This window comes from Ochotona princeps, chromosome 7 (assembly GCF_030435755.1).
Source record: "Ochotona princeps isolate mOchPri1 chromosome 7, mOchPri1.hap1, whole genome shotgun sequence".
NCBI classification, from domain to species: Eukaryota; Metazoa; Chordata; class Mammalia; order Lagomorpha; family Ochotonidae; genus Ochotona; species Ochotona princeps.
In genome coordinates, this window is record NC_080838.1 from 57,865,978 (window position 1) to 57,893,537 (window position 27,560).

Below are 27,560 nucleotides of genomic sequence, written 5' to 3' on the forward strand. Positions count from 1 at the left end.
TTACTAGTCCTTATTTTGAAACTGCTGGATGTAATTATCAGCAGTTAACTACCCATATCTAATTCGGCATGTCCTACACAAAGAAAGCAATTTGCAAGACAATTACTTTCTATTTTTCACAGATGAGAAATCTGAGTTGAGAGTGGCAAAGCTAAATGACAGAGCCAGATTTCACAAGGAGGCTAACAGCCTCCAGCAGTTGAGGGCATACCAGGCAGTGTTAGCTACAGCAGAAAAAGAGGAATGACAGCCCTGTTCTCAGGTGTCCATTCTGGCAGGAGATGCAGATTAAACGCCAGAAAAAAAGGCACAAAAGAAAGGTAGACAGAAGAAAGCTCACATCTACTTCAAGGGCAATAAATACCATTAGAGATGAAACCACGAATCTTACAATTCAGAATTTATTGGATTGTCTCTGGTATTATTGATTCCTGTAGTTCAGCTTCTTTAACCTGAGAAGCCTGGGTCCTCTGTGACACCTGTCACAGGCTCCTGACAGCTAATGCAGATTCTGGGAAGCCGTAGGGAGGCCCAAGTAATTGAGTCCATCATCTATGTAGATTTGCATAGAGTTCCTGGCTTCAGACTACAGCTACTATCAGGTGGCTGTGGGCCTCTCGGGAGTGAACCAGCAGATAGGAGACCTCTCTATCTCTTAATTAGATATATTTGAAATATGCGAATAATTCAGAACATTCACGAAAAATGGAATCAAGACAAATTCAGTCTGGTACTAAAAAAATTTTTGAAATCCATGTTTTTTTCCCCATAAGATGTATTTTCTACCAACTTTTTGAAGTACTCTCCTTTAAACAAGATTCCAAGATTTCCCAAAAACATTGTAACATTGATATTACTACTATCCCCTTGCACTTAATTTTTCCAACTTTAGTGTATGTGCTGCCAAAATGAGCACTGCACTTCCACCTTAACTACAGCTTCTTTAGGGATGTTTAATTTACTTTAAACTTGAAAGGCAAAGACATCTTCCATCCAGTGGCTCACACCTTGAGTGCCTACAGTAGCCACGCCTGGGCTAGGCTGAAGCCAGAAACCAGGAACTCCATCCAGATGTCCCATGTGAGCGGCAGGTAACCAAGCCACTACTTGTTACTTTCCCGGGATGCAGAGAAGTGAATTGGAAGTGCAGCCGGGACTTGAACCCAGGTGCTAACATAAGGGATGTTGGTACCTCAAGAGCATCTTAAGCATTGTGTCAAACACTTAACCAAAGATGTTGTACCAAGTAATACTATCTCTGACTTCACTCAAGGTATGTGTGTTCTAAAGACTTCAACAACATTTTGGTAGAAAGACAAAGCCAACCATAGAAACACCAGTTAAGGAAAGTGTGGAACAGCTAAACAACCAGAAGAATAATGGAATGGAGGGTCAAGAAGTTCAGGAAAGGGCCCAGCATGGTAGCCTAGGGGCTAAAGTCCTCACCTTAGACGCACCAGGATCCCATACGGGTGCCAGTTCTATTCGCAGCAGTCCCATTTCTCATCAAGCTCCCTGCTTGTAGCCTGGGAAGGCAGTCAAGGATGGCCCAAAGTCTTGGGGCCCTGCACCCACTCCAGGTTTTGGATCAGTTCAGCTCCGGCTGTTGCAGCCGCTTGGAGAGTGAACCATCAAAAGGAAGATTTTCCTCTCTGTCTCTCCTCCTCTCTGTATATCTGACTTTCTAATAAAAATAAAATAAATCTTTAAAAAAAAGTTTAGGGGGGCCCGGCGGCGTGGCCTAGCGGCTAAAGTCCTCGCCTTGAAAGCCCCGGGATCCCATATGGGCGCCGGTTCTAGTCCCGGCAGCTCCACTTCCCATCCGGCTCCCTGCTTGTGGCCTGGGAAAGCAGTCAAGGATGGCCCAAAGCTTTGGGACACTGCACCCGCGTGGGGGACCCGGAAGAGGTTCCTGGTCCCGGCATCGGATTGGCACGTACCGGCCCGTTACGGCTCACTTGGGGAGTGAAACATCGGATGGAAGATCTTCCTCTCTGTCTCTCCTCCTCTCTGTATATCCGGCTTTCCAATAATAATAAAATCTTTAAAAAAAAAAAAAAGTTTAGGAAGGAGTCTCAACTGAGCAATCTGGCAAGGAACATATGAACTCTCATTAGATGCTTAGGTCTTATATCCTAAGAGCACAGAACCCAGAACTGGGATAGGTTGGAGCATTTTTTGCGGTGACTAAACAGACAGCAAGCATAACTGGTTCGAGGAGCATGACTGTTGGAGTGTGGGACAGTACTAGCAGGACAGAGAGGGAAGTGTGGCTGTCAGGCTGGCCAGAAAAGTTCAGTACTCGCAGGTTAGAGGTGGAAGACAGAGACAACCGGTCTTTTGACTTATTTTCAAGCTGAGAAATATGACCACGGAAACCTGTTTCCATTGATTTGTACTAATTGAAGGTTAACAAAGGAAAACTTAGTTTTCATTGCAGCAGAAAGCATTACCATATAATTTTTCAATTCCTTTGAACTGAGCATAGAGGTCTCTGACTTTGCTGGGCAATGAATAGAAAGGACCAACGTCATCCAATGAGGCCTCAATGGCTTTCTTAGCAACGTTCATTTCTTCAGATAGGAGAGTCTCTTTCAGCTGTTTACTCCTAGAAAACACCGGCGTTTGAGCCTTGGCATTTCCAGTCATGGCACTTTTTAGATGATCTCTAACACTTCTCCTCCTGTTCGTATCTGAACTTGTTCTGACTTTAGGCGAGAACGCATCATTTCGCTGGGGGTGCTCTATGTGATCAAGGGCCAACTGCTCGGTCCTAGTCCCGTAAGAAGATGAGTTCAGATCCCTTTCTTTATTAGACTGACCCCCTGACCCATTTGAAGAGTTCTGTAAATTTTCAAAGTACAAAACCTGTGAGGAAGGCACATCATATGAAATATCAGTCCCATGTTCAACACGGACCTCTTCAGGTGCACTCTGTTCCTTCGTGTGCTCTTCTGTGTTTAATTCAGTAAAGCTGCCCACAGTGGGAATGCTGAGTTCATTTTCATTTATTTCTGAAGAAAGATCTTCAGTGGCAAAGTCAGTAGTCTGTTTTGTATGTTCGGGAAGTTGCATGTATTTCTGTTCCAGGTCATCAACTTGAGCTAAAAGGGAGTTTTCAGCAAAGCTATCATAGTCACCAAACATGTCCTCTTCGCTGTCATACTGGGAAGAAAACAAAAATACTTATAGGCAGATCTGGTTATATTCACAGCGAAAGCTTCAACCTAGGACTGTAGGGGATATATAGACACATATGGAAGTAAGCTATCCTAGGATTTGCTTATCTGAAAGACAGAGTGACAGAAAGATCTTCCCTCTGCCTGTCCACTCTCCAAATAGTCCCAATGGCCAGGGGCTGCACCAGTAAGAAACCAGGAGCCTAGAAGTCCATCTGGGTCTCCCGTGAGGGGTGGCAAGCCAAGTACTAGGCCATCTTCTGCTGCTTTCCAAGATGCAATAGCAGAGAGCTCGATGGGAAGTGGAGTAGCTAGGACTAGAAGCAGCACTTGGATATGGAATGCCAACATTACACGTGATGACAAAAACTGGACCCTGGAATAGACACAAGTGTCATCATTCTACAGATGAACAATGGAGGTCCGTTACTTGGTGATTAGAGGACTCTAATTCATTTTTTAAAAAGATTTATTTATTTTTATCACAAAGTCAGATATACGGGGAGGAGGAGAGACAGAGAGGAAGATCTTCCATTAAATGAGTCACTCCCCAAGCGACCACAACGGCAGAGGTGCACCGATCCTAAGCCAGGAGCCCAAACCCTCCTCTGGGTCTCCCACATGAGTGCAGGGTCCCAAAGCTCTGGGCCATCCTCGACTGCTTTCCCAGACCACAAGCAGGGAGCTGGATGAGAAGCGGGACAGCTGGCATTATAACTGGCACCCATGTGGGATCCTGGCACATGTAAAGTGAGGACTTTTAGCTGCTAGGCTACTGAACCAGGCCCGGGGACTCTAATTCTTAAGCCAGTGCTGAACCCTTAAACCACAGCAAGACAAGAAGACACCTACTGGGATGTCAGCTTACGACAAGATTCTGACAGCTCCTCTCCTAGACTATAGTCTCTAAAAATCTGGCCTACAGTAACAACAAAACAAACAAAAAAACACAGGCAGGGAATCTCCAGCCTGTGGGATGTAAAGAGATATTCAAAATAATTGTGTTTGGCCCTTCCAAGGGAAGGGACTCAAAATTCAATAAATCCACAACAGGCTAATTTTTTTTTTATCAAGGTTATTTAAAAGGTGAGGGAATCACACAAACACATTCAGTAGTCAGAGAGGAGATAGTTGGGAGAAAAGATGTTTCTATTTTCCCCTTGTATCCAAGGAGAGAAAGGGCACCCCTCCCCATTGTCTCTCCCTGTTGCCCAGCTTCTGGAGAGTCTGAGAGTGGCTGTAAGATACCACCTCCCAGCCCCAGGTGAGGGGGAGGACCACCTGGGGAAAGAGTCATTTGATTGACAAGTAGGCAGCCTGCATTACACAGGGCAAGGGAGCTACACCTTCCAATTTCTGCATCTAAGCTTGCTACCTAGCAGGCTGCTTTACAAGCTGACAAATTTGTGTATGGCCCACGAATGATGGATATTATTAATCTCCGAGTGGCCCCTGGTAGAAAAAGGTTCTCCATCCCTGCTTAGAGAAACTCCAAGGAGATTCTGTTCCTGGGAAGTTTTAACTGAGCCTGGGTCTGCACACCATACAGAACCTGAGATGTAATCTGAAGGCAGCAGCACAGTGACGATTAAGAACACAGAACGTTCTGGCAGAACTGTGTCTTCCCAGGGCTGATTACTGTTGTAAAAGCTAGCTATGGAATACATCAGTGCAATACAAGCAGCAGTTCATTTCCCAGTCAAATCTCACATCTCTGTCATGTCACTTATTGGTTGTATAAAGTATATGTCTGAGTTCTGCATCTGTGTATACATTGAAGTAGCCCTGGTCTGCCAATAGACTGTAGAAAGATTTTTTTTTTTTTTTTTTTGCGGGCCTGGCGCAATAGCCTAGCAACTAAAGTCCTAAAGTCCTCACCTTGCATGTGCCAGGATCCCATATGGATGCCAGTTTGTATCCCAGCTGCTCCACTTCTCTTCCAGCTCCCTGCTTGTGGCCTGGGAAAGCAGTCAAGGACAGCCCAGAGCACTGGGACCCTGCACCTGCGTAAGAGACCCAGAAGCTCTGGCTCTTTGCTTGGGTTCAGCTCGGCTCCAGCTGCAGCTATTTGGGGAGTGAATGAGCGGACAGACGATTTTTCTTCTCTATATAAATCTGACTTTCCAATAAAATAAATCTTAGAAGAAAAAAAATTTTTCTCAACCCTTGTGCAAGGAAGTTGCCAACACCTTAGAATGATCAAAACCATTCAAGCAACACTCTGAGAACATTCCACCCTACTTCGGGGTCTCGAAGATGACATCAAATGACTGACTCTCCCCCATCCCTGGGTGCTGATGCAGTTTGACAGCAAAAGCCACCAGGCCCCCTTCCCTTACCCAGCTGCAGACAGTGGAGAAAAAAAAAACACATTTGTCCCACCTACCTGCCGCCAAACCTCGACCCTCCCCACCCTAGGCGGTGGCCCACACAGGTCTGTTGCCCTCTCAAGTAAGCAATCAACATTAAAAACAAAATTTAAAAAATTGTAGCTCTGGGATAACCTGGTGGCATCTCTTACGAGCCAATTAACAGCGGTGACCCAGAGGAATGAAGCCAAAGAAGGCCATTCCCTCACGGTCAACTGCTTGCAGCTGGGAAGACTGCGAGCTGGGAAGCTCACAGACTCAGGCGCCAAGTTCTTAGGCACCTGGTGCCGTGACGCGCATGCAAAACGGCAGGGACTCCGGAAGCTTATCACCCGTCATCACTTCATGCACAGAGGAGATTTTGAGTGGACACCTGTACCTCGACCGGTTGCACACCCACGGTTTTCCGCCTCCGGCACTCGGCCACCTCCTCCTCCTCCTTCTCTTCCTCCTCTTCCTCATTGCTCCGCTGGAGCTCAGCATCCGTAAGGGTGACACGAATGCTTGGACGGACCCTTTTGCGAACAGCTACCCTCCGGCAGATGCGGGAATCATCTTCATCCATCGTAACAGGGGCCAAGAGCCCTGACACTTCCTAGTTCCTAATGACCCGGCCGCCAAACTCCAGCGGAATGTGCAAGGAGGGATGCAGATGCCTATAAGGCCACACTGCGCCCGAGGCTCCATCAGCCGAGGAGAAAACACCCCAAAATTAGGGCCCAGAGCCCTGGGGCCGGAAGCAGAGGGACGAGCGTAAGAGCCCGCCCTCTCCTCGTCCAATCAGAAGCGTCACGTTTTTCTGGCGGCGCGGGGAGGGGCCAGAACGCTGACAGTGCTGCGCGTGCGCGCTGAAGACTTCCAGCCGCTCTTAGCCCTGTGCTCCGCATTCGCCGGCGGAACCTATGAGCAGAATTCTCCGGGCAGCGGGGGAAGGGCACCGGAAGGGACCTGCTGGGAGGAAGGAAGGGAAGGGAAGGGACGACGAACCATGGCAGCTATAGTTGCTGTCTGTAGGGTCCTGGGAAGGAAGAAGTTGACGCTGGGAACGGCAGCTGTCGGCCTCCCAGATCCCGGAGCTCACGCCGGTAAAGTCCCCAGCTCCTGTGCTCCGTGGTAGCTTTACAATCGCTGTCTGGGCCTTGGGTGGTGGGCGGAGTCGCCAGTTAGCTGAGCGAAGCTGGTTTGCAGGGGACTACGTTTCTTTGGGATGGGTGGGAATCTGTGACAGCTCTCGGCTAGTGTTTGATGAGAGCCGGAAGGGATGCGAGAGCCCCTCGCCGTTAGCACCTGTACACGGAGGGAGAGGCAGGGATCTGCAGAAGCTAGCCCGATGAGCGTGGCGAGGGAGACGTTTCCCGTCCTCCTGCCAAGGTGCAGAGGTGCAGATGTCTGAACTAGATCCGAGCCAAGCTGCTGTGTCTTGGGCTCTCGAACTCTCATTTCGACAATTTCATCTTCTCTGCATGTCTGTCAACAAGTACACTGCATACTGTGTTATCGATTTTCCTGCTTGTGTGTGACTGCGCCTTCATCTCTAGCCATGGCGTGAAACAAAAGTGTTAGGCAGCCAGCTGGTGAGAGGTTTTACGCGTGGGAGAATATGGGCTCTTTAACAGTAAGAACTGGTTTGTTGTTTCTGTTTACTTGCAGTACTGTGGAGAAGAGGTTGTTCACAATTAACCAGCAATGAGGACCTGGTAAGATTTATTAGTAAGGCATTTACAAATAATAACCTAATTCTCGTGTTTTGGTTATTTGGGTGAAGTTCTTCAGGACAGTAAGATAATACCAAAGTTTGGAAATTGGAATGCATTGATTATAGTCATGTAGTTTTTTGAAGGACTCTTCATAAGTTCCTGGCAATAATCACAGGTTGTGTAAAATTATTTCTCATGCAAGACCTTAAAATTTAAGGATATGTATTTTAGTATTAGACTAAAGAAACTATCAAAGGTTAGCTGTTGGGTGAGTGTCCTGTTGAATTCACATTTTTCCTACCTTTATCTCATTATGTTTGGGGTCAGCCATGGATGGGGAAGCTGCCTGAATAAATGAGAGAACAAAGTTACAAAAGATTTGCTTATTTGGATGCTCCCTTGTTAGTCCTGGGTGAAGAAATCCCGTCAGGGTGAGTGTTTAGCAGTGAAGGTTCTGTATGCTGCAGCTTCCTGCTCTCCTGGGAAGCAGCAGTGACTTCAAATATTGATTTAGAAGAGTTATAGTGAGAAGCGGGCGTGGAGATAGAGATCTTCCATTGCTAGTTCACTCCTCAAAGGGCCAGGACATCTTGAGCTGGGTCAGGGTGGAGCTGAGAGTCAGGAACCTATTCCAGGTCTTCCATGCAGTCCAAGTACTTGGGCCATCTTCCACTGCTTTCCCAGGCACAGTAGCAAGGAGTGGGATCAGAAATGCAGCAGCTGGGAGCTTAAATCAGAGCTTATATGGGATGCCGGGATTGTAAGTAACAGCTTAACATGCTATGCTACAATCCTGGCTCCCAAAGCCATTTTTAAACTTAGAACTTCTATGCTAGAGGAGGTGTTTGGCGAAATGGTTGTCACACCATTGGCAGCCTACTTCCCATGAGAATGCCTGGATCATGTCCTTATTCACTTCTGATCCCAGCTGCCAACTAATGCGCACCGTGGATGGCAGCAAGTGATGGCCTGAGTGTGTGGGACCCAGCTACCAGCTAGGAGACCTGAATTGAGTTCCAGGTTCCTGGCTGCAGCCTGACCCAGGCCTGGCTGTTGCAGACATCTGGAAAGTGAACCAGCAAATGAAGATTAGTAAAGACAAGCAGTGATAAAATATCTGATAAAGAAATATGGGGATGGATAAAGATTACACTAACTTAAAAGTATCATTGTTCTGCAAGTTTTCTTAAGTTAATAGGTTACAATTTTTAATCATCTACAATTCTGGGGAAGAAAACATTTTTCAGACTTTTTCTCCCACAAATGTTTTTTTCCAACTTGAAGATGTTACTTTAATGGAGACTTCTCCATGAGTTAACTCTTCCTTAGCTAAATGGAAAAGTGCTTATATAAAATACATAGTAAGAAATGTACTGTGTGTCTGTGATTGAACTTAAATATAATGGCCCTAAGATTTAAATTTTTCAAATTCAAGTTGAACAGATTGTATTGTCACACTTTTCTCTTATCCTAGCCTGTTCCAATGGAAAATCCTTTTAAGGAGCCTCTTAAGAAATGTATCTTGTGTGAGAAACGTGTAGATTATAAGAATGTTCAGGTGAGATCTTTTACTTTGGTTAATGCTTGTTTCAGATTTTGCCCCCTTGTTAGTCCTGCGGTAAAGGAATCCCGTCAGGGGTGTTGAGCAGTGAAGATTCTGAGTGCTGCAGCTTCCAGCTCTGCTGGGGAGCAGCGGTGATGATGCACTTGGGTTCCTGCCAGGCTGCTGGAATTCCAGCTTCAGCTCAGCCACAGCCACTGCAGCCGTTTGCTGAATGGACTGGCAGATGGGAGCTCTGTGCTTTAGCAATTTCTTAATTTCTAATCTGGTTATCATTCTATATGTGTAAGGTGTCTGTTTTATTCAAAAAGAGCTGCTGGCTGGCCCTCACTGTTGTTGAAGCAAGGCATTTCTCCTTTTTCCACTGCTCCAAATATGTTAACAGTAGCTCAGCATGGAAGTGATTTTCAATTGTTTACTTGTGGAAGAGGCTCCTCAGGTGAATCGGCCATGTGAACTTCACTGCCTTGAACATGTTACCCGTTGTCAAACTCGCAGCAAATTGCAGGTGACAAACTTGAGAGGGTTGAACGGTTTTTCCTTCTGAGAGGAATTATAAAAACACAGTACAGATTGTGCAGAGTGCCAAGGACAGCGTCTAGCATGTTAGAAGGTGCTGACGTAGTTTTTAAGACTGAAATTATAGCAAACAGTTTGGTGAGCCTCTTAAAGACCTCAGTGTAGTGTTAATTTTAGGCTTCTGTGTTTGCCTGTCACGATGCTGTACAAATTGTTTTAAGCAGCAGTTATTATAGAAAACTGTATGTGGAGGTCAATAAAACAATTCAGTGACTGTATGGTTTTTGGCACACTGGATGTTTACCAGTTATTGCTTTAACTATTTGAAGATGGCTAGTTAGGATAGTTTGTTACATTTTATGAAATTCATGTAGATTGTACTGAATCTACATAGCTTAGAAGTCATAAAGGATTTTTTTTCAATTTTCTGTAGGTTTAATTAATCCAAGATAAATTATGAGACTTCATGCCTTGCCTATTATTCAGGCTTAATTACTTGGAGAACAATAGCAGAAATACTTTTTGTTGCTTAATTTACATGTCCAGTTAAGACTGGTGCAAATAGGCCTGGTTTTACTGTGGCTCAATTGGCTAATCCTTGTCTTGCAAGCATGAAGATCTCATATGGGCACAAGTTTGTGTCCCAGCTGCTCTGCTTCCCATCCAGCTCCCTGCTTGTGGCCTGGGAAAGCAGGAGCAAATGGCCTAAAGTCTCGGGACCCTGCACCTGTATGGGAGACCTAGAAGTCATTCCTGGTTCCTGGCTTTGAGTCAGCTCAGCTCCAGCTGTTGTGGCCATCTGGGGAGTAAACTAGCGGACGGAAGATCTTACTCTCAGTCTCTCTTCCTCTCTGTAAATCTGACTTTCCAATAAAAATGAACATAAATATTTTTAATTACCTTCAGGGTTGAGGAATAAGTGACTAATATGGTCTTGTTTTTGTTTCAAAAACAGCTTTTGTCCCAGTTTGTTTCTCCATTTACTGGATGCATTTATGGAAGGCACATAACAGGTATGTTAGTTTTTATCACAGCAACTTAACTGTAAGCATTTTGTCAAACCACTTGTACTATTTAAGAAAAATGTTAAATTATGCTGTAAATCACTATTTTTTTTTTTTTTTCCCGGTCAATACTTCCCCCCCCCCCCCCCCCCCGGTCAATACTTTTTTTTTTTTTTAATTATTTATTATTTAACTTCAGTAATTACATTGTATTATGTGACACAGTTACATAGATACTTGGGTTCTCTCCACCCCTCCCCAAGTAAATCACTATTAAAATAGAAACTACACAGGCTAGATGTGGCAACTCAAAAGGCCTCCTAGACAGATCTATTTTAGTTGTGCTTAGAATTAAGGACAGATTGACAACATATATAAAACTTCGGCTTATAATAAGAAACTTGAAAAACTTGTTTTTTAGGCCTTTGTGGGAAGAAACAAAAAGAAATCACAAAAGCAATTAAGAGAGCTCAAATAATGGGTAAGAGCATCGGATGAACCAAATTGAACTAGTCAAAATGTTGCTTGTTCTTTTTGTGAAGATCTTTAATTATCTCTTTGCAGGGTTTATGCCAGTCACATATAAGGATCCTGTCTATCTTAAAGACCCTAAAGTATGTAACATAAAGTATCGGGAATAAGCTGTGTAAGATTCCCACCAATAAACTTCTTTTATAATAAGTGGTTGTATGAGGCCAGTATTGACTAAAACTAATCCGTGGGTAGAAGAGTTTCAGGAGATTGGGAGTGAAGTGAATCTTCCACTGTCAGTGTTCATTTTAACAGATAGCTTATTTAAAATGTTGACGTTCATAATGCTGTATATACCTTGAATAAAAATGGTAGTGTATGACTGTCATTTATATCTGGTCCCCAATAGATCATATAACATTCCAGATATTTCAGGAGTAAGCACCTGGGAATCCTAATACAAGAATTCTACATTAGACCCAGATTCTGACTTAGAAATGGGGATGATTTTTTGTATAATGTTTAAATCCTGTGTGACTCGGTATAGCACTGACTTTGCCCAGGCTAATTTGATTTTTTTTTAACTACACATGTCTGGTCACAAAATAGATCTTCCCTCAGAGAAATAAATTAGGATCAAGGACAGAACATTCCTGAGTGAAATCTTCAAACTGGTAGTGTCCTTGATGCACTAAGATGGTTTGTAAATAACTGTTATCAACTCACTCATAATACAATTGGATTCAGACAACTCTGCTTTCCCTCCTCCTACTTAAACACAACCCCAAGAGTACCAATTTATGATCTGCATAAACCATTACTGGTAATGTGTACCTTCATAAACACCCCAGCACAGTATTTAATGCATGCAGATAGAAGATCAAAATATTTGTTACTAGTTCAAATGTTCTTACCAACTAGTTGCTCTAGACAGTAACAGATAAGCAGTGGTCAAAATGTGTTCAGCATTTCATCCAGTGAATGAAGCGTAGAGAAGGCTGCACATGGTATATGTAGACAGAAACACATACACATAGAGGAAAAGCTCTCAGCTAACCTGCACTTAACCAACTCGCCCTAAAAATCATGAAGGTGAGGACCTCTACTTTTGCTCTGTATTACCAAGGCTTGCTGCTTGGCTACTTTTTTTGGAAAAGTTTGATGAAGGTAATGAACTTCGAATTAAAAGGAAAAACTAATTACAAGTAAGTAAGGGCGTGAGGGTGCTCCCGCCCAATTTCATTTTGTGTTTAAGGAACTTTGCCACGATCTACAGTTCTTCCCTGAGAGTTAGAGGAGTTCAGTAATGAGCGTGGTCACTGCATTGCATACAGAGAACTTCCTGGTCGTGACTGATTAGCAAAGTAATGTGCATTTCTGCTTCTGTGTCAGACTGAAAGCTTTAATATTTGCATGTCTATATGTATGCACACACAGGCTTTATTCCTGAATCCCACCCATGACGAGCCTTACCTGAGCAATGGTTAACCCCAGACTCACTGGATTATTAGGCTTGTGCCATACTTCACTTGGATTCGCTCACTGTTTGGGGGCAAGGATAAATTCCAATATAATAATGTTCCAAATATTGCATGATGCCCAACATATTTTCTGGACATAATGTGCTTTTTATGAGTACTTAAGGAATGAGAATTTTAATTACTAAGCTAAAAATAAACTTTTCATATATACTTGACTTTCTCCATGCTATGGAAATAGGCTAGTCTCTTTTCTAATTTGAAATATTGTCACATTTAAAAGAATGCATCCGCAATTTAAGTAAATAGTGAATAAAAATTTTGGTTTTAAAATAGAAGCATCTGATATTTTTAAAACGCTTAGTAAAATACACTAAAATTTCTCTAGGTATTACTGCAAACCAGTGAACATAGTAAAACAAACCATCTTTACACTTCTGCTCATGTCTGAATACAGTAAAAACAAATGAACTCATACATGTATTACTGAAGACAGCAAAATATAGCATAAATAAAACAGCTGAATCTTTCAGCCAATTCAAAAATCTCCTTTTGGATGAAGTGGATCAGAACGTGGGTGACTGTGGGTATTCACCAGAATCCCTCATTTTCTCAATGTCGTCATCTGTTTCCAGGCTGCTCACTGGAGAGACTCTGTCTGGGTTACTGCTATCACTGTCTGCTTCGAATCGTTTCTTTTCTCTCTCTAGTAGCCGTGATCTCTTGAGTTGCCACTCATCCTCAGTGTCGAAGGCTTTACGCTTACCCTGCTCTGGGGTGCCGCCTGGACTCGTGTCCAGGATGTCCGTGCAGTCTACCATCAAGGTCAAGCTGTTTACCTCACTCAGGTGGTGCTTGATGGTACAACCAGTGTTAGAAACATGTCTGTTTTTCAAAGAGATAACACAGGAATGGAGAAATTCATTCTCTGGAAAAAAGGTCCGTAAAGCTTGACAAAGAAAAACGTTCTCCTGGGGATCTTGGGAGGTGCTCTTCTCTTCTAAAAAACACAAAAGATCAACTTAAACTTAAAAAGATTTGAACAGTTAATCAAATTATCTAAAGTGAGAATATCACATGACATTCCAAATTTAATTTATATGCCATGGAAAATTATGCCATTTACTATCAACAGTACAGCTAATATAATAGCATGTTCATTGTTCAGTGGGATAGGAGACTGGATAAAATGACTACCTCTAATTCAAGGTGGATGCATTCATCACAGCCCGCCTGTGTGGACTGTTCATGATTCAAATCGGTGAGGAAAGCATAGCGAGCAAGGCTAGGTTAACTTTTTCTTACCTGATGCTTGAATCTGTGCCTGTTTCCTTGTTTTAATTTCTCTTTTTAATCTGTTTATATCCTCTAGTAGTTTCTCCACTGCTCGCTCACTATCTTCTACTTTTTTGCATACAGTCTGCAAAACAGTGATTTCAAGGCATAGTCACAAGTTCTGTATAAATAATGCTTATACTTAGTTAAATAATATAAAAATCTGAGTAGCATATACTATCAACTAGTATTTGCCTTTTGCATAAATTTTATTTTGCTATCTTTTGGAATGCTTCTCAAATGTAGCTCTTCTAACCAGTTATTAACTTGATACAAATGTAATGACACAAATGTAGCTAAGATAGTTCATGTCACCTACTTAAACATTTATTCATGTTATGTAAAAGACGCAAAGAGTTTCCATCTACTGCTTAACTCCCCAAATGCCTACAACAGCTGGGGCTGGTCCAGGCCAAAACCAACAGCTTGGAACTCAATATGAATCTGCCATATGTGTAATAGGGACCTAGATACTCAAGTCATCACAGCTTCCTCCCAGGGTATCATTCACAAGAGAAACAGAACTGGGCCTGCCTAGTGGTACAGCAGGCCCATGTCGGCTCACGATGAAATTCCTGGCTCTTGCCTTCTGCACAGCCCAGAGGTGGCCATTACATGCATTTGAAAAGCAGACCAGCAGATGTAAAAGATACCTTTCTCTTTCCTGTCAATAAACTTAAAAAACACACAGATCTGAGACATGAACCAGGCATCCAATCAGTGATGTAGGTCTCCCATGCAGCACTGACTGGCATCTGAACCATAGCAAATATATGCCCCATTATTTTCAAACAACTGGAACATCCCTCAGATGTATGGTTATTGTAGTTATTCAGCATTAACAAATTGATAAAATATGAATCATATTTTACTGTTACAGAAGTATCTATCATCTTAATTCCTACTAATAGAACTACTTTTGAAAAGCAAACTAGCCTTATGTGTCATCAATTTTAGAAATGTGAGTAATTCCATTTGGTGAGTAACAACAAAAAAATAAGATGTTCCATAGTTTGAATATAATATTAAATTGAACTTGAGTAATTTCAAAATTTAGACATTGGATAAGTTGTCACAGCTGGTTTTAGGGGATGTTTTTTAGGATATCTGTATAACACTTCTGAAATAAGCAAGGCAGGGAACCAACCTGAGGAGCACTTTTTGATAATGAAAATGTGATATACTTTATAAATGAATATATGTATGCATATATAGAGTGCAATATTATTCAGTCTGAAAGACTAAAATCCCACATTCGCGATTCAATCCATGAATGTGGAGGATATGTTAGGCAAAAGAGGCCATGCAGAGAAAGATATCTCACACATGCGATATGTATTTTTTTCTTTTTTTTCCCCCAAAGATTTATTTATTTATTTGAAAGGCAGAATTATAGAGCGAGGAAGACAGAGAGCTCTTGCAATGGTTTACTCCTTAAATGGCCACAATGGCCGGGGCTGAGCCAGGCCAAAGCTAGGAGCCAGGAGTGGCAGAGGTCCATACAATTTAGGAACTGTGGAAGCATGTTTGTGTTAACTTACCTTTAGCTCGTCTTGCAATGAAGCATACATTTCATTTATCCTATGTACCTCCTTTAAAGATCCATCATCTTTAAAAAACTCAGATCTGTAAAACATTAGTTTCCTTCAGTATATATACAGAACTCATTTTAATGATAAGGTAGAAAACGTATTTGTAGTCAAAGAGTGATGGAAAGTTTTCACTGAACTTGAAGAGACCATACTTTTGTCATCCTGCTTGTGTTCAGCAAAACCAACCAGAAGATCTAGTTCATACATCTTTAGAATAGCAAATGCTTTAACTTCTAAATACTACTGCCAGATCATCAAAACAAAACAAAAATCACATTTAGTAAAAATAGATAAACTCAAAAAAGGGAAAAAATGAAAAAATTGTTCTGTTTTGGCAATGGGTATAGGAGTCAATACAAATAATATTTTACTAAATTTAACCCATCCTTCATTGAAGGAGGCAACAACATTTATGAGACATGAAAGAAAAAAAGTATATAGTTCATAAAACACCCTAACAACATGAAAACTGAATCTCAAAAATCAATGAAATATGGTATTCAATTCCTACACTGCTGAGCTCTGTGGGGACAAACACCGAACTCCCTATCCACATCAAGTTCATGTTTTAGTAGGAATACTTGTTTCTGGCATTAATTAACAGCCACAGAAGTTAAACCTAAGCAGCCCAGGACAGAACCTTGCCTACTACCTTTGTTTTTCTTTGCCTTTACTCTGAACTGCTACATTAGAAATTACAATTTTGGCTCACTACTTATTCTAAGTTGGAATGAACAAGCTAAAATGTACATATATTGTTGTCTTATGGTCAGAGAAGCACTAGAAGCAGGGAAAGTGAAAAGCAGCTGAGGAATCCTACCTGTGTGTTTTCACTGCTCTGCTAAAACCAGCCGACATACAGGAACCTGATACAGTTTTATAACCCATTTGTTCAGACATGCCTAGATTGGCAACCACTAAAGGTATCCTATGAAAAAGTCTGACAAAAATAAATTTTTAAAATATAAACTTTAAAAAGGAAGAAAAATTAATAAATTACAATGATTGCTTATCTCCTATAAGATTAACCAAAACCAAAACCATCCTTTACTACTTAACCTAAGACAGAATTTACTGATTTGAAGCAACTAGGCTTCATAAAACTCTGAAATGTACACAACATAATTGTGTGAAAAAATGTTTTCACTTATCTGGTACTTGTCAAAATAAGGCAATATACACTGAGCATCCGTAATCAAAATCTGAAACTCCCTGAGTGCCAACATGACTGCAGAAATGGAAAATTTCACATATGACCTCACGAGATGGGTTATATTCAAAACGCAGATGTACTGAAAGAATGCTGTCTAAAGTTGCCACAGGCTCTGAATAGAAGACATACAAGGCATATGTGAAACCAAGAATTGTATGTTTAGACTTGAGTCCTATCATCAAGATGCTTATTATGTATATATTCAAATGTTTCCAATTCCCAATCTGAAACTCAAAACACTTCCAGTCCAAAGCACTTTGGATAAGGAATTCTCAACCTGTACTAATGCTAAGAATTTATCCTGTTATCCATGAAGAATGAAATACTGATACACATTTAAATTTCATTCAAGGCAAAATGCAGTTTACATAATCTAAGGAGAGTCCTATTTTGGAAAATAAGATCTTGCTTATTTGCTTTATGAAATTTTTTTGAAGATTTATTTACTTTTATTACAAAGATATACAGAGAGGAGGAGAGACAGAGAGGAAGATCTTCCAATGATTCACTCCCCAAGTGAGCCACAACGGCCAGTGCTGCGCCAATCCGATGCTGGGAACCAGGAACCTACCTCCTTCCAGGTCTCCCATGTGGGTGCAGGGTCCCAAAGCTTTGGGCCGTCCTCCCAGGCCACAAGCAGGGAGCTGGATGGGAAGTGGAGTTGCCGGGATTAGAACCGGAGCCCATATGGGATCCTGGTGCGTCCAAGTCGAGGACTTTAGCTGCTAGGCCACTGCGCCAGGCCCAATCTTGCTTATATGCACAAGTTATAGAAAAGCCACTTAAGAACCTAGGCTGGGCCTGGCACACTAATCCAGTGGCTAAGGTCCTTGCCTTGTATGCGCTAGGATCCCGTATGGGCACCAGTTTGTGTCCCAGCAGCTCCACTTTCCATCCAGCTCCTTGCTTGTGCTCTGGGAAAGCAGAGTTGAGGACGGCCCAAACCCTTGGGACACTGCACCAGTGTGGGAGTCCCAGAGGAAGCTTCTGGCTCCTGACTTTGGATTGCTCAGCTCTGGCTGTTGTAGCCACTTGGGGAGTGAACCAGCAGATGGAAGATCTTTTTCTTTCCTCTCTGTAAATCTGCCTTTCCAAATAAATAAATAAATAAATAAATCTTTAAAAAAAAAAAGAGAGAAAAGAACTTAGGTTTAAGTTTTGTCAGTATCTAAAACATCTTTTCCACCTTAAGTAGAAATAACAGCAAATCGTCAGTGCCAGAAGTCATTATCCACACTAAACTAATAATTTCCTTATCTGACCTGTATTTTCCCTTTATAATTTTATCTAAAGAGCTATTCACTTATCTGAAAGGCAGAGCAACAGAGATCTTTACTTCACCAGTTACTCCCCAAATGGCTGCACAGCCAGACATGGGCCAGGCTGAAGCCAGGAGCCACGCCCTCCATCCTGGTCTTCCACTTAAGAGGTGGAGACAGGAGCCCTTGGACCATCCTGCACAGCCTTCCCAGGCACATCAGCAGGACGCTGGATCAGAAGCAGAGCAGCCAGGACTCAAGCACTCCAATACATATGCCAGTATCACAAATGACACCTTAACCTGTTACACCACTACACTGTGTACTAGGTCATAGGATCATTTATAAGATGGTAAGATGGTAAGATCTGGAGGCTTATGGTGACAATCTCATACAACAGTGTTTGAAGATACTTGGTAAACTGAAAAAATTACTATATAAATATTTACCCTTTTTGAGGTTTATATAGGGCATGTTCCAGGCGATGAGTAGAGCAACTCTCTGTTATAATACTTGGTGTCATTAACAGAAAAACAAGCTCCTGATTTAAGAGATGCTCTTGTAAGTTTCTGTGAAGCACTCTTTCTCTAAATGTCATGATCTGATCTGAATGACGACGGAACTTATACCAACCTACTACATCCTGAAATACAGAAGTAAAATGTAAATGGTTATTATTATCTATCTCATAATTAAGCAGAACTGATACAAGATGGCTTTCTTAATGTTCAGATACATTTTGGGACTCTAAATAACACACTGTCATACACATTACTTTTGCAAAATATGCAAACTGACTTATGTTTATGACATTTGTCTTCTTCTAATCTTCACCGTTAGTCAAAATTTAAATAAAAAACACCCATGAAGCAGTTTGATTTAAAACTGTAAGTTTTTAGAATCCAAAAGTAAAGGATATAACAACAAAGAAAGATAAACCAGAGAATACCTTTTTGATGTTTGGTAATATTTTCTTTAGTGCTTGCTCATCTATTTCACCTGAAGAATTATAAAAACTGTAAAAGCCAAAATTAAGGAGATTTCAAATAAACTGGAAATACGATTTTGTTAGCATCTTAAACTTTGATGTTTCTAATCCAGACTACCCAACCACAGTTCATATCTACTGGCCTGTAAGATGAAATCCTACAATGAATAGTACAAGAAATTTTCTTTTTTTTGTTTTTGTTTTTGTTTTTAAAGATTTTATTTATTTTTATTGCAAAGTCAGATATACAGAGAGGAGGAGAGAGAGAAAAATCTTCCGTTCGATGATTCACTCCGTAAGTGTGTGCAACGGCCAATGCTATGCCGATCTGAAGCCAGGATCCAGGAACCTCTTCCAGGTCTCCCACGCGGGTACAGTGTCCCAACGCTTTGGGCCGTCCTCGACTGCTTTCCCAGGCCACAAGCAGGGAGCTGGATGGGAAGTGGAGCTGCCGGGATTAGAACTGGCACCCATATGGGATCCCGGCGAGCTCAAGGCGAGGACTTTAGCCGCTAGGCCACTGCGCCAGGCCCAGGAATTTTTCTAATTAACAGACTTAAAGTGATAGAAACATGTAAGTCTACAAACAGTTAAAAAGGAGAGCTTCAAGACGTAAGTTTGTGCATCACTTTTTCTACATGAAAAACTATTCATTAAAATGGGCATTGGAAAGATCATATAGTCAGTTCACAATAAGTTTACTTATTGTTGAAATGTACAAAAGAATGCATAATCATGAGTAATGACGCACAGAAGTAAAAGCTTGATTTATTCATTTCCTATTCTAACAGTTATGTTTTACGAGGTAGCTGTTTGGGGGGAGGGATTAGAGAAGGGAATACATGTTGGTTTAGTTCAGTGATCTGTGATGTGTAGGTGGAATGTTCAAGATGCAGAAAGAATGTGAAGATAATTTTAAAAGATTTTCAAGTTACTGCCCCCAGCTTTCTTTCCTTTTACATAACAGAGGCTACAAAAATTGTCTTCCTTTTAGCATTAACATCAACATTCTTTTCTATGATGGAGAAATGTTACACAAACACTTTACAAATAATAGTCATAACGGTAAAACTTTTACTGATAGCTCTATGTTGAACAATGAAAATATCTGACACAAAATTAAAACATATCCTAATAGGCAGTTTGTTTCTTTAGCTTGTAAGAACTTACACTAAAGTCCTCGCCTTGCAGCCTTGCATGCGCCAGGATCCCATATGGGTGCCTGTTTGTGTCCCTGCTGCGCCACTTCCCTTCCAGCTCCCTGCCTGTGGCCTGGGAAAGCAGTCAACGACGGCCCAAAGCCTTGGGACCCTACATCTCTGTGGGAGACCCTAAAGAAGTTCCTGCTTCTGGCTTTTGATCGGCTCAGTTCTAGCCGTTGAGGCCACTTGGGGAGTGAACCAGCATATGAAAGATCTTTCGGTCTCCTTCTCTCTGTAAATCTTTCAAAAAAAAAAACTCACACTGAAAGTTTTACTGACAAAGCAGATAAAACAGTGTTCTACCTAGTAAATGGGGATACTAAACTGATGGAATAAATCCTTGTATTTTACTTATATGCAAAAACTCCCTAAATAAGGTTTTATTCCTGTATTTCTCTAGCATGGTCCATTTCTGAGCTCCACAAACTGGGGCATAAAGCAGTACGTCAGGGTATACAGTAAGCTATATGGTAACAGTGAAGACTTGTAGGAGCACTGGTTTCAAGTCCAGTTTCTGAGGAATAGAGGCTGGCAGTTTTACATAGAAACAAATGTAAGAATCCATGTTATTTGTGCAAATCTCTGTATGTGATAGCTCATGGAATAATTTTTAAAAAGTGACTGCTAGCGGGCCCGGCGCAGTGGCTGCTAGCGGCTAACGTCCTCGCCTTGAAAGCCCCGGGATCCCATATGGGCGCCGGTTCTAATCCCGGCAGCTCCACTTCCCATCCAGCTCCCTGCTTGTGGCCTGGGAAAGCAGTCGAGGACGGCCCAATGCTTTGGGACCCTGCACCCGTGTGGGAGACCCGGAAGAGGTTCCAGGTTCCCGGCATCGGATTGGCGCAGCACTGGCCGTTGCGGCTCACTTGGGGAGTGAATCATCGGACGGAAGATCTTCCTCTCTGTCTCTCCTCCTCTGTGTATATCTGGCTGTAATAAAATGAATAAATCTTAAAAAAAAAAAAAGTGACTGCTAGCAAGAGGTGATGGTATGTAGTATGAGAAGGAAAATTCACAGTCCTCAAGGTAAACTAGTATCTGAGAGAAGCAGTAAATAAGCAAAACACATACAAAGACCTGCAGACACATTCGGTAATGACATACAAGTGACTTTTCAGGGATTTAAAAATACTCCGTGCATTTTTATCAGTAACAACATGTAAAACTAGCAACTAGGACACTTAGTTTTAGAAATCATTTCACTTGCACAAATTAGCTTTCACAGTGAATCATTTATTTCTTTTTCTAATACTCACCTGAAAAGCTGATAGCATGGAATGTATTTCTGAATATCTGGGAAACAGAAGGATTTTTAGGTATGATTACCACTGATTCAATATTCTTTTGAAAAAAAGCACAAAGCATATACTTCATGACAGGATGTACTTTACTGCTGATATTTTAATCTATTCACAACAAACCTACAATACAGATGGAATTGTTCTCATTGAAAGGAAATGCTCAAAAGATAATCAACTGACAGACACATGTTAAAGGTTCTTGTTTTGGGCCCGGCAGCGTGGCCTAGTGGCTAAAGTCCTCGCCTTGAACGTGCTGGGATCCCATATAAATGCCGGTTCTAATTCCAGCAGCTCCACTTCCCATCCAGCTCCCTGCTTGTGGCCTGGGAAAGCAGTCAACGACAGCCCAAAGCTTTGGGACCCTGCACTCGTGTGGGAGATCTGGAGGAAGTTCCTGGCTCCTGGCTCCTAGCTCTGGATCAACACAGCACCAGCTGTTGCGGTCACTTGGGGAGTGAATCATTGCACGGATGATCTTCCTTTCTCTCTCTCATCCTCTCTATATATCTGACTTTGTAATAAAAATAAATAAATCTTAAAAACAAACAAAAAAGGGTTCTTGTTTTTCTGTGTGTGTTTGTTTAACCATATCTGAAAGGCAGCTATAGTGTTTCATCTGCCGGTTCACTCCCCAAATGCCACAACATCCAGGACAAGGACAGGCCAAAGCCAGGAATTTCTTTTGGGTCTTCTATGGGTGCAGTGAGTCAAGCAGTTGGTCAATCCACTGCTTTCCCAGGCCTATTAGCAGAGAGCTGAATTGGAAGTGGAGCAGCCAGGACCTAACAAGTATCTATATGGCATGCTAGGCACCCCTTTTCAAGTATTTGTTTCTTAAAGGTTTGATCTATCTTAACTATAGCACAGAGAAGAAAAACTTGGGCTGGTGTTGTGGCTTGGCAGGGTAAAGCGCTACCTGAGTCTCACTGTAGGCACTGACTGGTGTCCCAGCTAATCTACTTCCAAGTGAATTCCCTGCTAATGGCCTGAGAAATGAGATGGGAAGTGGAAGGTGGGCATGTGGGACATCCAGATGAAGCTCATGGTTTCAGTAGTGCAGCTGTGTGATCATCTGGGAGTGGGCCAGTGAATGGATCTCTCTCTCTGACTCTTTCAGTTAAATAACAAAAGCAAGGAAGAAAGAGTGAGAAAGGCAGGAAGGAAGAAAAAGACACAGAAAGAAAGAAATCAAACCCAAAACAAATCAAACCCCAATGTCTTTTTAGAAGTGGCGTTTATTCTGCCCGTAGCAGTATTTCAGCCAGGTAAAAAACGTGACTTTTCTTTGTATATATTTTTGTAACAAATACATCCCTTTGTGAAAAAAAAAAAAAAAACAACTTCAGTAAACAGAAACATTTCATAATTTCTAAGCAGTGGAACATGGTATATAGTTACAGGAAATATGAAAATGATGAAAATCTCATTAACTAAAGCAGTGCAGTAATTTGTCAATCTTGAATTTTATCTGTTAGCTATCTATGTTGAAGTAATACAACGTTTTAAAAAGATTTTACAACATATGCTAACCTGAACTAGCATAACGTAGTTACTAACTACATCCCTCAAAACATGTCAGGGGCCAGCACTGTGGTGTAGTGAGTAAAGCCACCACCTGTGGCGCCAGAATCCCATATGGGCACTGGTTCCAGTCCCAGTACTTCATCCCAACTCCTTATTAACGCACCTGGAAAAGCAGTGCAGGCCAGCCCAAGCTCTTGAGCCCCTGCACTCGCATGCGAGACCCAGAAGCTCCTGGATTTTTAGCACTGGCCCAGCTTTGGCCACTGTGGCCATTTGGCAAGTGAACCAGGAGATATAATATCTCTCTGACTGTAATTCTTTCAAAGAAATAAGCAAATCTTTAAAAAGTTATTTTGGGTAGCATAATTCAATTTTGATTTTTTAAAAATGCACTAAAAGCTTGCTTTTAAAGCTCAAGAAACTGAAATGACAAAAGGTAATATATGTACACAGTATGCAAATACTGTGAAGAAGCCCAAATGCCTTAACTCTTCCAAAAGGCAATTAGCTGGGCTACCTAAGGACAGCCATCAGATATTTACTCAAACACACAGAGGTCCATGTTCTGAATGTTCACCTGTAACAGTGCTATCCCCAGAAGAGTCGTTAGCAGCTGGTTTAAAAAGTTACAGTGGGGCTAAGCCACAGACTGCCACCCCAGCAGCTCCTGGCACAGCTTCCTGGCTTCTGAGGACACTTCCTGCTAATACACGGGATCAAGCAGCAGCAGATGACGCATGTGCCCTGATTCCTGCCACCCGCCTGGCTGTTATATTTGGGAAATGAATTAGTGCCTTTTAAATAAATAAATAAATAAACTTGCTTAAAATGCATGACTATAAATTTTGATATCTTTCTGGTCAGCAATCTGTTAATGCAAATCAAAAGTCTTAAAAATGTTCAGACTGTGATATAGTAAAATCATATCTATGAATCTACAGTAAATAAAGCCAAAAATCTGTGCATAGGATATTTATTTTAGTATAACTTACAGTATACAGACACACACACAACACTGGAAACAGCTGATTATAATTTAAAAGACTTTAAATCAGAACAGCCATAAGAGTAGAATATACTGAGGTTATGGAAAATGTGATATTCCAGGGGATAATTTAGCTTGGGAGTATGAACAGAACATAATATATCAGGTCACTAAACTTTCTGTAGTCTGGGTTTTTTTGTTTTATGTAAAGATTTATTTATCCCTACTGGGATATACAGGCAGGAAGAGAGACAAACAGGAAGATCCTCCGTCCGGTGACTCGCTCCCCAAGCAGCCACAACAGCCAGAGCTGAGCCAATCCAAAGCCAGGAGCCAGGAGCCTTTTCCGGTCTCCCATGCAAGTACAGGGTCCCAAGGCTTTGGGCCGTCCTCTACTGCTTTCCTAGGCCACAAGCAGGGAGCTGGATGGACCGCGACATGAACCTATGCCAATATGGGATCCTGGTGCGTGCAAGGGGAGGACATTAGCCGCTAGCTACCCAATAGGAGTGTCTTAACTGTGAAACTAAAAATTATCTGCCCCACTTAACGTGCTTCATATCTAAGTTCACAAAAATGTGGCACTTTGTCTCCTGCCCCGTTACATTCCACAATTACAGATGGTTTTCAGTAATCTAACCACCTCAGCAGGCTTTTCTAGGTTCTCCTGTCCCAATGTCTGTGGCAATTTATCATTTCTGTGTGGATTGCTTCATCTTTCCTTGGTCTTCCTTTCGCTGACCCTTCTTCCTGCTCCCTAAACAAGCAGGCAGTTGCACCCTCGTTTCCCTAAAACAGCCTCATTTGCTTCCTGTATCTCAAACTGCTCCATGTTAGGCCAACTGATGGTCAGTTTAATTGGGAAAGGAGAGCAGTATGTTTCAATTCTCCTTAAAACATGGGTATATACAGTCTTACTTTACAATAGTAATTTGAATTATTTTGACATAAAGTATCAAAAAATAGGGGATACAAAAGTAAATGACTCACCAATTGTATAAACAACCTCTACATCATCCATTTGGGAATCAGTGATGCTATTTCTGGCTTCACCTTTCACTTCCCCAATGAGAAAACCTTCCTGTGAAGATAATAATGAAAAGCAGTAAGAACAAAAAGGAATAAATCAACAGAATTACTGTTCACTCACTGAGAGGCATTTTCTGAATATTTTACAATGAGCACTTCAAAGATGCATGAAAAATCTACTTAAAATCTATGCATAGATTTTTCTTTAAAAAAATTTTTTTTGTGGTACTATCATTGTAGTACACCTGTGGTATCAGAATCCCATATGGGTGATGGTTCCTGTCTCGTATACTCCACTTCTGATCCAACTCCCTGCTAATGCTCCTGAGAAAGGAGCAGAGAATGGATTCAGTGCTTGGGCCTCTGTCACCTGCACAGGAAACCAGAAGGCAGTTCCAGGCTCCTGGCTTCAGCCTAGCCCAGTCCTGGAGGTTGAGGCTCACCATCTGGGGAGTGAAACTAAAGATGGAAGATCTTTCACTCCTGTCTCTATAACTCTTTCAAATACATAAGTAATTTTTAAAATACATATTTATGTTTTGCAGTAAGACGAACATCTTAATCCTTTCCATGAACTTTTAAAGGTACCACTGTAGTGTGTGTGCACAGAGACCTGAGATACTTTCATTCACCTAATGGTCTATTTAACACTGACAATCAAAGAAGAGACTGAATAGCACCGCATTTCTAGTCAGGGAAAAAGAGAATGAAATGATTTCAGATAATTATAGAAGGCCCTGTAGAGGTGGCCAGAATGGATCTGAGTTGAATTACTGGCAGTATTTGTTAGGCAGCACCTGGAGTACTTGGCATACTTGGAAGCATAAAAAAGTCAGCAATAAGCACACGCGGTGTGAAGAACATGCAGAGCGGCTGGCAGTGCAGCGGCAGGCAGTGCAGCGACTGGCGGTGCAGCGGCTGGCAGCGCAATGGCTGGCAGTGCAGCAGCAGGCCCCCACTTTGCCAAGCTGGACAGGGCAGAGCCAGGAACAGAGCGTGCGGAGTCTGCGCTTCAGTGCACCTGCTCTGGGGGGGGGGGGGGGGGGGGGGGTTGGTCTGCAGGTTTCTCCACTACGCAATGCCACGATTATTAGTACTTTCAAAGTTAAACTTGTGTAGAATAACAGAAAGTGTGCCAAGAGGAAGAATAGAGTTGGAATTCAGTGTCAGAATGTGCTTTCTTAAAAAGCTGCGCCTGCTCCAGTTCCCGTAAAAACAGGCCACTGCAGCAATTATTTCTTTGCAGTCTAAAGAATCCGGTGACTTCCGTAGAGATGTTCAAAGAATGAAGTGCTCCACAATGAAGATTTTATCTTCTTTACAATTATCGAATAATGCTTTGCTGGAACCAAGGAGCAGTAGGAGTGGATCCGGAACTCCATAGTCTAGTGTCTGCCCTTAATGCTTCCCAAGGGCAGACACTGGGGAAGGAAGTGCCAACAGTTCAAGTGCAGTCATCCCGAGGACAGCCATTCAAGGACTTTGACAGAAAGAGCTGAAATTGAACCCTAATCCTTTAAGCAACGGAGGGAGTAAGGTCCAGTCCGTTACATTTACACTACACACTGAAATAATTTCTATAACCACACTGAAAGTTTATACATCTGCCTTTTTGCCAGATGTTCACCTGAAACTGCATACATAAAACATACAAATTCCAACCTCCTTTAGGCTTGAATTGAAAGGATTTCTGGCGTAAGGCACAGCTCATTATTTTAAAATGAAGGGTACAACGTCTTGCAGACACTATTAGGCCTTGTTCAGTAGGGTGCTGTCTGGATTCAATTTTACTAACTTGCTACCAAAAACACGTGTGAGGTTCAAAGTTTTTGCCGTGTGTGGGTCTTTAAAGTTATTTCAGAAGATTTTAGAAAACGGGCGCTGTATTTTAGAAACCCAAATTTCAATATTTAAATCATAACAAAGTATCTGAAGAAGAGCCAGCCGAGGCCTTCGAGTTTTAACAACTTTGACAGCAATCCAAAGAAAAAGCAGGTAAGCGATGCACACCACATGTGAGCCCTTCCACCCACGCAGGTTAAGCCGAGGCGGCCACCGAAGGCACCGAGCGCTCACTCCCCTAACACTCCCAACAGGCGTGCCCGGGCTGAAGGCAGCAGCTGGGCAGGACGCAGTGGCCACAGCCAGCGGCCGCGGGGCTCGCCCTCCTTTCCCGCCCAAGCTGGACCAGGGAAAAAAAAGTAAAAAATAATGCCTAGGGGCGAGGCGTGTCGAGCACGCGGGTCCCACGGGTGAGAAGCGGGAAGGCTCAACCAGAGGAGATTCGGGGCGCCGGAGGCACCTGGAGGACCGCGATGGCGGGAAGGCGGCGGCGTCGGGGCGGCCGGCCGCGCCCGGGGTTCTCCCAAGGCGACGCCGCAGCCTCCCGGCCCCTCGGCTCACCGTGTCCGAATCGGTGTTGAGGTGCTGAAACGTAAGCGCTCCGAGCACGAAGCCCGACAGCACCGCCACCGTGCTCTCGCCCTCCATACCGCCGCGACCGCCACAGCCCAGGCTGAGGAGCAGCGGCGACCGGCGCGCGAGGGACGCGACTCCGGACGCGACGCGGCGGGTGGGCGGGGCCGGCTGTGGGTGGGCGGGGCCGCGTCGGCGCGCGCCGCGGGGCGGTGGGCGCGGGCGTCCCCTGTCGGCAGGCGACGGCCAGACGGCGGAGGACGCTCGGGGACCCTGCCCGGCTTCTATGGGCAGCTTCTCCTTAGGGGATAGGCTGGTGTGGGCACCGTGCGCACCGCTACAGAGGCCCGCGAGCCTGAAGCCAGTGTCTGTGGCTGTTTGAGCCACCTGACATGGTCGTTTAAAAACTATAGTGACAAGAATAGAAGGTTGCTTGGCC

The 27,560-nt window shown here is 42.8% G+C and overlaps 3 protein-coding genes across 9 annotated transcripts in view; 1 reads left to right on the forward strand and 2 right to left on the reverse strand.

Moving 5' to 3' along the window:
- The window catches only part of HELQ (helicase, POLQ like), a 47,773-nt gene extending 41,489 nt beyond the window's left edge, over positions 1-6,284 (reverse strand). For all 3 annotated transcript variants that reach the window (XM_058667064.1, XM_058667066.1, XM_058667068.1), the window contains exons 1-2: positions 5,928-6,284; positions 2,454-3,165 (exon numbers count right to left, since the gene is read on the reverse strand). In XM_058667064.1, the coding sequence (XP_058523047.1) occupies positions 2,454-3,165; positions 5,928-6,113 (898 nt within the window). In that variant the 5' untranslated portion in view covers positions 6,114-6,284. The remainder of the gene's footprint in view (positions 1-2,453; positions 3,166-5,927) is intronic.
- A 108-nt stretch (positions 6,285-6,392) lies between these two features.
- MRPS18C (mitochondrial ribosomal protein S18C) lies at positions 6,393-11,010 on the forward strand. 3 transcript variants are annotated; one of them, XM_004590588.4, is made up of 6 exons: positions 6,407-6,633; positions 7,199-7,245; positions 8,720-8,803; positions 10,281-10,338; positions 10,751-10,810; positions 10,894-11,010. In XM_004590588.4, exons 1-6 carry the CDS (start codon positions 6,537-6,539, stop codon positions 10,968-10,970), a joined length of 423 nt encoding a protein of 140 aa, XP_004590645.1. In that variant the 5' UTR covers positions 6,407-6,536; the 3' UTR covers positions 10,971-11,010. The 3 variants fall into 3 exon arrangements, with proteins under 3 accessions (XP_012783984.1, XP_058523052.1, XP_004590645.1); XM_012928530.3 differs by lacking the exon at positions 8,720-8,803 and having other exon boundaries at positions 6,393-6,633; XM_058667069.1 differs by lacking the exons at positions 10,281-10,338; positions 10,894-11,010 and having other exon boundaries at positions 6,396-6,633; positions 10,751-10,807.
- Positions 11,011-12,597: 1,587 nt separating this feature from the next.
- ABRAXAS1 (abraxas 1, BRCA1 A complex subunit) lies at positions 12,598-27,295 on the reverse strand. 3 transcript variants are annotated; one of them, XM_004590589.4, is made up of 9 exons: positions 27,110-27,295; positions 24,668-24,758; positions 21,124-21,160; positions 18,627-18,693; positions 18,127-18,320; positions 16,026-16,145; positions 15,155-15,239; positions 13,584-13,698; positions 12,598-13,278 (listed from the first exon to the last, which is right to left on the reverse strand). In XM_004590589.4, exons 1-9 carry the CDS (start codon positions 27,194-27,196, stop codon positions 12,845-12,847), a joined length of 1,230 nt encoding a protein of 409 aa, XP_004590646.2. In that variant the 5' UTR covers positions 27,197-27,295; the 3' UTR covers positions 12,598-12,844. The 3 variants fall into 3 exon arrangements, with proteins under 3 accessions (XP_004590646.2, XP_058523053.1, XP_058523054.1); XM_058667070.1 differs by lacking the exon at positions 16,026-16,145; XM_058667071.1 differs by lacking the exons at positions 21,124-21,160; positions 27,110-27,295.
- Positions 27,296-27,560: the final 265 nt, after the last annotated feature.